Below are 10634 nucleotides of genomic sequence, written 5' to 3'. Positions count from 1 at the left end.
GCTGAGCGCTGGTCTGCGCTCCCAGGCCCCGCTGGGTCCCGAATAGGTTGAGGAGCCCAGGGAAAGCGTGAGTCAGATGTGAGGTGTCAGACTTCGCGAGGGGTGACCATGGACTCTGGGCCCCAAAGAGGCCTAGGACAGGGGAGGAGAAGCCAACGGAGCTGGGAGCTCATAGCTACATGAGTCACTAATAGCTGTGCGAGACCAGAGCCTCTGTTTTTCCACCTGCAAAATGGGACCGAGATGGGGGAAAACTAAGTAGAGATGCTCAGAAAATTGAAAAACAAAAGCAATAATACAAAGACAACAGTGTCAGTCCTACTGCTTGGTCTAGTCTTCTCCTTTTACAGATGAAGAGGTGGAGGCTGTGGACAAGCAGGGCCTTGTTCACGATCATGTCGCATCCAGCCGCCCCCCCCCACCTTTCACCAAAAGGGAAGTATCCGGCCAGATGCTGCTGCCGGCGCAGGCAGAAAAGCCTATTTTTAGGTGTGGGGGTCTTCGAGGGAGTGTGAGTAGTGCGTGCCTAGCACCAAACCGCAAACCTTGGCAAAAGGGAAATTTCATTATGAAATAATGAGTAATTCCTCCTGGCAAGATGTATTGTTATATCTTCCACTGCAATTTGGAGGAATAGAGGCTCAATTACCCAGAAAATACAGTCAATTAAAGGCTGCTGATTGGACACGAGGCCAGATCATCGATCTTGTACTTTCCAATATTGCTGCAGACACCTCATTTTCCCTCCCTATTAACTGAAAATACGCCTGGCATTACGGCAACCCGCAGCCCATTTACCTGTCGCAAGCAATCTTGGTCCGATGTGAAGTAACCGAGAAATTTGCGGGGGTTTGGCACCTGGAGCTTCCCAACTGCAGAGGGAGCTGCTCAGGGCTGGGGGGTGGGGTGAGTGGCAGAGAGGATACTGGAAACCTCAGCACAAGGCTTTGCTTGGGAGGGCAGGGAGTGCTATGTTTGGGAGGGTCTGCTCTAAACCCTAAGGAGGGATGGAGGCAGATTAAAGAGTCCCCGCCTGCCCATGGATACACCAGCAGAGGACCCTTGAGTCCGTGCAATCCTGAGCACCCAGCCTGCTGAGGACACCCATCTCTTCAGAGACAGCCACAGTGGCTCTCCTATGGGGACAGAGGATGACAATGAGGTGGCCACTCAGCACTGTCTGTCCCTTTGCCCTGACCAGAATTCCATCCTTGGAGATGACTTCCAGTCTGAAGAAGATTCAAACCCTCCCATCCCAACCCAGGAGTCCTCCTCCCTCCTCTCCCCTCACCCTAAGATGCAGACCCAGCTTGACCAGCAAACCCAGCTCTCTGCAGTGCTCAAGCTCCACCCCCACTACCTCATTCGTCTCCACCTTGGGTTGGGGTGGAGGTAGGATCCACAGAGACCAGAGTCCAGAGTCCCCTTTCCTCAAAGGGTTGGGGCAACTGGAGAAGGAACCATCAGGGTGAGCCCCTGATGGGATCAGCGCTGTGCTGGGCCAGTTGAGCCAAGTCTCCTAGCATGCACAGAATTAAGGAAACTTACACGCCAGGGCAGCTCAGCTCAGAACCCTCCTTCTCCACCTCTGTGCAATGTCCATTTGGAGCCTCCCAATGCCCAGTAGAGGCTTGGGAGACTGTGTGTCCATCTTTTGACTCCTTGCCTACCCAAGCCTATGACGGCTGAACTAGTAATTTAAAAGGACTTAACATACTGCCCGCTGCCAAAAAATTTAAAATGCTAAAGTGAGAATCATATCCAGCTTTATTGCAACATGGTCAACAAATTGTAACAGCAAATTCTTTGGGCATCAAAGGAAAACCAAATCAAATTCATTCCCTACAGGAAGAACCACTCCCTCCCAGTCAGGGTGAAACTTGCCTTGGAGGTGGGGTGGGGTGGGGTACAAGTTCTCCTCTCTCAAAAATTGGCTGCAAGAATGACTGTGGAAGTGAGAGTCTGGGAGTGGTTCCCAAACAAACCCTGGTGGAGGGGAGAGACAAGGTCCCCAGAAGGGGCAGAAGCCTCCCGCTAGTAATTGGAAAGTCAAGCCCCATTGGCAGTTTGGGAGACGGAAGAATGTAAAATGCCAAATGCAAAGGGAAGGGCCAGAAAGCTCCTGGTGAAGGGAAGGCAAGGGCTGGAAATTGCTTCTAATTTGCCACCAGATACTGAGGGAGAGAGATGAGGTCCCTGCTCCCTAAGCTCTTCCCTGGGCGCCTTGTTAACAGCTCAGCTCTGGGCTCCACGGCCAGCCAGCCGCATGGTGATCATATTATACATTCAACATTCAAAAACCCTCCTCACACACATCACTTGCTAATCAGGGTGTGTGTTGGGCTCAGGGAGAAGAGGCTTGGTAGAAGCTGCCAGGGGAGCCTGGGGTATCTGCAGCCTCCCTGCCCTCGGTATACAAAAAGTAGGGGTGGAGATGAAGTTACAAGAGAGATATCAAGAAGCCAGGAAAGAGGAAAAAGATCAGGTGGTGGTAGATGCTAGAATCAGAGAATATTGTGGAACTGAGGCTCCAGGAGGGTCAGAGAGCCCCCAGCTTCCTTGGGAGGGCCAGGATTCTCCGCCGTAGTAAGTCCTCTCCCTCCTTCTCCTAGATGGCTGGTGCACTGCCATCCACAAGCCCCTTGCCATGCCTTGGAAAAGCTGGCAAAGATTAATCTCTACCTGCTCTGCATACACAGCATTTTGTTCCGAGAGACAGCAATTTCCCTTTCCATTGCGTGGGCTTGGCCTTGGCAGGGGGGAGGGGTTCCGGGTGAGAAAGGGGTTGGGAGTGGGGGGCTGGGGAGCTTAGGGGCTGCATATCGGTTGCTGTTGCAGCTAAGTTTGTTTAGCTTTGGAGCCACGGCCTCAGCCCGGGTCAGGGGGAGTGCGGCCGGTGAAGAACGACAAAGAGGCGCCACCCCAGAGGAAGGTCTCTCAGCCACGGCCTCCCCACCCCCACTCTTGCTCCCCAAAAGCGCCAGCCACGGCCGCTTCCCGGGCGTCCCGATGCTCGAGGCCAAATCCCGCTGGTCCTCTGCGGCCCTCTTCTTTCCCCTCGGTACCCCGGGGGCGGGGAGGGGCGCTGTCTTGAGTCCCCGGGGGTTGCCCACGGGCGTCCTGGAGCCGGCTGCCGGCGGGCGGCCCCTTATCTCGTGAGGGGCACCTCCTCCCTCTGGTCCAGCGCCACAGAGGAGGCCTTGCTGAGCACGGAGGGCGCGAAGGTGAGGAAGGAGTCCGAGCGGGAGGTGGAGGCACAGGTGAAGTCCGAGGCAGCGGCGGCGGCGCGGGGCGCCAGCCCGTTGGCCGGGCCGCCGTGGCAGGCGAGGCAGGAACAGGGACCGCCGGCCGCGGTGCCCAGTCCGTGCGCCGGGCCCGGGTAGAGCGGCGGGTGACGGAAGGCGCACAGCAGTTCGGGCCGCGGGTAGGGCTGCGAAAGCACGCGGAAGGTGTCGAGCGGGCGCAGCGGCCCGCTGAAGGGCGAGGCGGCGGCGGACGCGGCGGACGCAGCGCCCAAGCCCACGGGCGAGTAGTAGGGCAGGGGCAGGTGCGACGGGAAGGGGTAGGGCAGGCCGCCCGCGGCCGCCGCGTGGCTCATCATGTACGTGTAGAAGGCTGGGTCGGCCGGGTGCGGCCAAGTCATGGCCAGCCGCTGCCGCTTGTCCTTCATGCGCCGGTTCTGGAACCACACCTGGCGGGGAGGAGAGGAGCGGGTTCGGCGGCCGCGCGGGCCCGGTGCGCAGAGCCCAGAAGTCCCGCCCCACTGCGGGCGACGGCGCCGGCAGCACAGGAAAGAGCGGAGGCGGAGCCCCTCTGGGCGGGGGCAGATGCAGATCCCACCCCACCCCCGGAGCTGGAATCCCTCCCGGAGAGGCGCAGGGAGCCACTCCAGTCTCTGTCCCTCCTCCCCTCTGCCCACGCCGCCAGGACGCCGGAACCCGGTGTGGATGGGAAAGTAGTGGGGGCACCGAGGACTCCACCGGTCTGAGGGGGCGGGCAGAGATTCCCCAGAAACATGTCCCTTTCCTGCTGCTCTCCCATGGGGCACTTCCTTGTCACCTGCACAGTCACTTCATCCCCGCTGTTTATTTGGCTAGGAAAGGGACAGTCAAGTGCATGGCAGCCGTGCTCACCCAGGGACCGTCAGGTGGGCAAACCTGCTGGCACCTGGCACCTGCACCAGGCCTAGACACCCCCAGCCTAGCTGCCATGTGGGCAGCGAGACTCCAGGCCCCAATTCCTAGCTAACGATTTAGGAAGTGGGAAGTTGGTATTTATTTCCTCCTGACTGGGTGCACCCCGTCTCCCTGGTCCCTGGAGCTCTTACCTTGATTGTGGTTTCCGGCAGGTTTAGAGCAGCCGCCAGCTCACATCTCCGAGGCCTGGATACATAGTTCTCCCTGTAGAATTCCTTCTCCAGCCGTGCAATCTGCTCCCGGGTGAAGGCAGTACGGTACCGTCGCATCTGGTCACTAGCACTGCAGGCCAAGGTGCCCTGGGAGCCACCGCTGCCATTGCTTTTGGGAGCCTCGCCGCTGCCATTGGGACTGCTGGCCAGTGCCTCGGAGCCAGGCCCTGTGCAGGGAGCCCAGAGTATACGCAAACACAGCACACACAACAGACACACAGACACTGCTCATGTGGGGCTGTAGGCCAAGGGTGTGTATGGAGGGGGTGGTGGAACGGGACATTCCCTCTCTCAGTAGCCTCAGATTCTGCCTCTGCTGGGGCGGCAGGGACGTTGAGAACCCAGGAATGGAGGAAAGAGGCTCACCATTCAGAGGAGCACATAGCAGCCATTAGGCCTGGCTGGGCTGCTGTTTGGGAGGCCTCTCTGTAAGGCCTGCTGGGAACAAAAGCCCCAGCTGCCCTGGCTACCTGCCTTGGGGCACAGGGGAGATGCAGCCGCTCTGAACTTTCTGGCCACCATTGACAGGTGTGGGCGAGGATATGCATATCTGACAGGCAAGTGAGTTGAGAGGCACCTTTGTGCTGGAGTGTTGCAGGAAGTTGGGCAGGGACTGAGTTTCCTTGCTTTGTGTGCCAGGCTGCGGTGCAGGTGTGGGAATGTGCACTAGGCTGCATGTGTTGTGGGAATGGCACAGGAGTGTGTGTATGAGTATCCTATTACCTCACTATGTATGAATGGAGTATGGATTATTCTGAGGGTATGCTATGCTTAGTCTGGGTTGAGTGGACAAGATGGTAATGGGTGGATGTGGGTACTCAACAAGGTGTTGGCTGCCAAGGCCAGGGGGTGGTTTTTCTTCCATACCAGGCTCTTCTCACCCACCCGCACGGCTTTGTGGAGGAGTGTCTGCTGGTGGGCTCTTTCAACTAGCTTTCCAGCCCTCTCAGGGAGACTCCCTTCCTGCTCATTCATCCCCCCTCCCCGCTAGCCCCTGGCCAGGGAGGGGTTCTCCAGTTACAGCAGTGTGCCAGCCCCCCCCATATGAGTGTAACCCAAGGAAGGGGGGGGGCTCCTGCCCCCTGCAGCTCCTTTTCCTTTGGGTGGAGAAGTGGGACTAGGAAGGAAAAGGGAAGGGGGGAGGGCCAGAGCTCTGCCTTTTCAAATGCAACCGGAGACCAAAGGCAATTAGATCATTGGGACCACTTCCGACCTGGCGCCACCGAGCCCGGGAAGTGACAAGGTAATTTGGACCTCTGACCGACGTGCAAACTGGTCGAAGGGCCGCAGCACCCGGGCGCCCGAGCTGGCCGCGATTTTACGGTCCTTTATGGACTCCCGGCTTCCGCGCCTGGATGCTCCTTACACCCCGCCAGCCACAAACTGCCCGGACCCGCGTTTGATCTCGCCCACGCCGGGAGAAGGTGTCTTCCCCGCGCCGTTGAAGCAGTACCTCAAAGCTCTGGGGGGTTGGGGTGCACTTTGAATCCCCCTCAAGCCCAGGGCTTGCGTCTCCCTCCTTCCCCCAAAGCACAGCTGTCACCCTCAGTCCCGCCAATGCCAGAGCACAGAAGGAGACCCCCCGCCAGGGCGCAGATAGCGGGGGAGAGTTGCCCAGGTGGGTCCCCCCAGCCACCCCGCCCTGGGGGAAAGGAGTGTCTTCCTCTCCTCCAGAGCTGAAGTGGAAGGTGGGCGCGTTGGGAGGCCGGGGGAGAGAAGGGGCGCGGTGGCTACCTTTGCTGTGCTGGTACTCGGCGTTCCCGGTGGCGCAGTCCGGGGTGCAGCTCACCTCGATTTCTTCATAGAAATCCGACTCGGTGTCCGAGCTGCTGGGTTGCCCCTGGCCTGAGAGGCTGTCGGCGGAGGCAGCCGGAGGTCCGGGGCCGAGCACTGCGGCCCCGGCTGCCCGCGACTCGGCGCCCGGCCGCGCAGCGCTGCCTGCTAGTCCGTCGACCGGCTCTTCTTCCAGGCCTCCCCCGCCGCGCTCCCGGGCGGCCGGAGGACCGGCCCGCGGACTCAGGCAACCACGGGGCACCATCTTCTCGGGCGGCTCGGGCAGCGGGCTGCCCACGGCTTCGGACAAATTGGAGACCCTCTTGCCAACCAGAGTGCCAAGCTGACCCCCATCCAGAAACATAACCATGTCCTTTCGGCTCTCCATCCCGGGCTCTCAGAGGGGGGAGGGGGAAAGCCCCAAGTGAGCTCCTAGCCCCCCGGCTCCCTGGGTCCCCAGCGGTCCGACAGATCTTGGCTGCGGGGGGAAGAAAGAGGCCAGGCGACTGGGCGAGCGCGGAGCGGCCGGAACGCGGTGTCGACGGTGACAGCGGTGGCGGCGGTGGGGAGCTGGGGGTCACCTTGTGATGCGAGCGCTCCTCTGTGCCGCACCGCCTCTGGGAGGAAGCCCCATTGCCCTCTTCTTTCTAAGCTGTCATCCTCCTGCTGCAATCGTCATTACAGTACCGCTGGTGACGCCACTCGGCGAGCGCAAGTGGATAAATAGAAACGTCTGCTACAGCGAAGATGAAAGGAGACCCGCAGCTAATGGCTCGGCAGTGATGCGCCAGGTGTGGGCCTCGCTCGAATGGGGAGGAGAGTGTGAAAACAGAGAGACACACACACTGAGAGAGGGAGACACCCAGGCAGAGGGGATGCAAATGGAATTCCGCAGAAAGAAAAGAGAGCTTAACGCGGTGAGTTCCGCAGAGGCTGCGGGACTCGGTAATTGAATACGCTTTTGATATATATTTTTTTCTTACTGTTGTTCGGGCTTTTGTTTTCTTAACTTGGTGCCTTGTTCTAACACCGATGAGAGAATCCTTAACTGCGTTTTAGAAGTGTGAAGGCCGATTCACAAGCCTCCCTTCTCTCGTCATTATTACAACTGTCTGTCCCTGGCGAGCTAATCTCGCCCGGGCTCCAACGTCTTTTTTTACCAGCTACTGAAAAGCATATTCCCTCCCCCGCAAGTTGTCTGGAGAGCTTGAGCCTGGGGTCTCTTTCCTCCCTCCTCTTCCCTCCCAGCCCCTACCCCCAGCTGTCTCCTTCCTCCTGGGAACCAAAAGAGAACTTTGCCATTTTTCTTCCCCAAGGGGCAAGAGATAAATGTCTTAATATTTTTCTTTAAAGACGGCCTTGGCTGCTGACTCCAAATGTTCGCTTTTTTTTTAATCCCCCCCCCTCCATCTAGGTGGCCTTAAGCTTTCCACAGCCCAGCTTGACCTCCAGAAGGCTATTCATGGAAGAAATCGCTTTCCCATTTGCTCGGGCCTCGCCTGCACTTCAGGTATGTAGGGTGGGGAGAGGTTCTAAGGGTAGCCTTTTTTCTTCTCTTGCCTGTATTTTAAGGTATTTGTTCAGAGTCAACGAATTCCCCCGAAACAGGTTTTGGGAGTTCAGAAGCGCCGGCAAATGCGGCCCCCTCAGTGGCAGCGGCAGCGGCAGAGGCTCCTAGCTGGGAGAAGGTGTTATTCTCACCCAGAGATTTGGGGCAGGGGTCTGAGAACGACCAGCACGCAGCATTGGGGTTCACAGAGGGTTGACTCGCAGGGTTCTCCCTCACGCCCTGCCCCGGGGCTTTGGTCCCCTGCTCCAAAAGTGGGTGGCGTTGGGAGAAAAGAGAGAGAAGTCATTGAAAATGCCATGAAAGCACAAGTGACTGGGGTTCTCATCAATCGTTGCGAACAGAAAGGGGACCCCCATGGCAGGGCTGGGGGGCGTGAGCAGTGCTGAATGTATTTGGGAAAAGCCACAGGCTCCCTCTCAGGTCTTCTTCCAGGGAAGGTGGAACCCATTAGGAAACTGACCCCTTGCCAGCTTTGAGCAAGTGTGTCCGGGCCAGGTAGGTGGGCTGGGTCTCTCCCCACTTGGCCGAGGCTGGGAGGCAGGCCCCTTCTTGGCTCTGCAACCCTACAACTCTCCTTTCTCTGTCGCCTCCTCAGAGCTTCTAGCGCTAAGCTGACAGCCGCAAAAGTCTGTCTTGCACCACCTCCTTCTATGTGTTCCAAGACAAAGCCCCAACTTCTGAAATTCTAAAGAAAAGTCCCTCTGTCACTAAGTTTTTTTTTTTTTTTTGGTCTTCTATCTCTTACTTTTCTCTCCTCCTCCTTTTTCTTTTTCTCTACTCCTCTCTCTTCTCCCTGCCTCAGTCTTCCTATCTGTGGGCTTCCAGAGGTGGTGGAGGAAGCAAAGAAACACAAAGTCCCTTCTCAAGTCCTGCCTTTGACGTCTCCCCCATTCCATGAGAAGGTGCTCATTAACCTCCCCTCAGGGTGGGGTGTGCAGAAGGATCTGGACGGTAACGTTTGCACAAACGTCTCCACTCCCTGGAACTCCCAAAGCCACCAGGTGCTGAGCACCGCTAGCCCCAAAATCCTGGAGAATATTTTACAGGTGAGAGGAGCAACTGGGATCAGATCCCAGAGGCTTTTGCCCTGGTGCAGAGTTGTCCTAGGATTCTGTGGTGTGCCCTGTGCTTTCCAGCTGGTAGCCAGAGGCTGAGGGAGCACTTGGCTTGCTCCTTCCTTCCTGTCAAAGTCGAGCCACCAGCGTTTGTGTTAGATCTGCCACTGTCCTCCACCCTCGGCAGGGCCCTTCCAGCACTGGGCTTGGGGCGCCCCTTCCCTCCCCCCTTCATCCCCCGCAGCCCTCCACCAACTTACAGCCGGCCCCGCTGTGCTCACCTCCAAGAGGCCAGTTCCTCAGAGGGACTCCCGGCTCTCCGCCCCGCCCCGCCCCCACTTTGCATTCAATGGGACTGCTCTGCGTTTGATCCTCTTTTCCTCTGGGTTTTCCCTGCGAGATGAAAGCAGAGTAGGATTGAAAGATCAAGAGGTGGCACTTGCGTCTCCTTCCTGGGTCCGGCCCATCCGAGCGGGGCTTCCCCCTTGCGTCCCAGGAGGAAGGAGGCTCGAGCCCGGGTTCAGCCTCTCCGGTAGGGGGGCTGCCTCCTCCGGGCTTCGGAGCTGAAGCTTCAGGGATGCCCCGTCCCTCTCCCGATTCCTGCCTCCGCCCTTTCAAAACGCCTCAATTTTCCCTGTCTTTAGGGACCTAAGGTGCCCCCGGGCGCAAGAGGAAAAAAAAATTTTTTTTAACCAAATGTCACTTCTTCCAAAAGCATCTTTCATCAACACCAGATGAAGAGGTCGAATTTTTAACAAGAGAAAGAAGAAAACAGGAGGGACTCGATATGAGCACCGTTTCTGGTTGGGGTTTTGTGTGTGTTTTATTGGGGGGGGGTGTGTTTGTTTCTGTTTGGTTGTTTTTTTTTTTTTGGTTTAGGGGGAGGCGTTTTACTAGCGTGGTTATCACTGTGTCATGAAGGTTATTCCCTACGCGGCAGGAGAAAAAAGGTAAATTCGCAGAGGGGATGAAGCCCGCGTCGCCGAGGTCTGGGCAACCTCATAAAAGCAGAGAGGGGGTGATAGCAGCCTAACTGGGGTCCGGCCCGGGCCCCCACGGCTTCTCACCTCCCTCGGCGGGGAGGACAACCCCCTCCCCTCCGCGGGCCTGCTGTCCCCTCCCCCGCTGGGGCGGCGGTTTTAGGTCCAGCCGGCTCCTCAGGGATTGAAATTCTCCGGACTTCAAAAGCTCGCGGCTCCGCTTCCGCCCGTCTGGGCTGGGCAGGGGGTGGGTGGGAACCCCGGGGAGGCGACGCGGAGATAAGATGCGCGGGTTGTGTTAAATGGAATCGGAAGCCGGGCCTGGGCACAAGACGCGCTGATCCGCTGGAGCCTCTTCGCTTCCCGAGAAAACCCCGGCTCCGGAGAGCGGCGGCAGGGGGTAGGGAACGCCTCAGTGGCCTGCGGACCCTCTCGGGGCCATAGTCTGAGACCCTGAGTACCCTCTCCAGCCAGCTGCGGGGCCTCCCGGCAGCAAGCACGAGTCCCCGCCGAAAGGAAGGGGCAAGGAGACCTGGGACAGGGGAATAGGGTTCGGGAGCTGATTTGGCTGCTTCAGTGCCAGCAAAATATTGATCAGGAAAAAGTTGTTTTCGCTTCTCATTTTAGTAAAACGTAAGAACAAAGGGAGCTTCCCTTTAAAACAATAAGCGTCGCCGGGCTGCCGGGGCATTGATTTGGGGCCCTCGGTCATCTTCCAAGCTGTGGAGCGCGGGCTGTGGCCGTCGAAGTTCCCGCGCGGCTGGGTCGCCGCTGCTGTAATAGTGGGAGGTGAGGGGACTTCTGGCGGTTGGTCCCCGTCTCATCCCTGGCAGCTGCCGATGCCCATC

At 58.2% G+C, this 10634-nt stretch overlaps 1 protein-coding gene across 1 annotated transcript; it reads right to left on the bottom strand.

The window, feature by feature from the left end:
* Nucleotides 1-3148: 3148 nt before the first annotated feature.
* EVX1 (even-skipped homeobox 1) lies at nt 3149-6569 on the bottom strand (the record flags this gene model as incomplete). Its single annotated transcript, XM_079711314.1, has 3 exons — nt 3149-3691; nt 4328-4575; nt 6143-6569. The coding sequence occupies 3 exons, from the start codon at nt 6567-6569 to the stop codon at nt 3149-3151; spliced, it is 1218 nt and encodes a 405-aa protein (XP_079567440.1).
* Nucleotides 6570-10634: the final 4065 nt, after the last annotated feature.

The sequence above is a fragment of the Hyperoodon ampullatus genome (assembly GCF_949752795.1).
Source record: "Hyperoodon ampullatus genome assembly, chromosome: 9".
In the NCBI taxonomy this organism is placed as follows: Eukaryota; Metazoa; Chordata; class Mammalia; order Artiodactyla; family Ziphiidae; genus Hyperoodon; species Hyperoodon ampullatus.
Note: the sequence above shows the minus strand (reverse complement) of the source record. Positions and strands in the feature narration are given on the sequence as shown.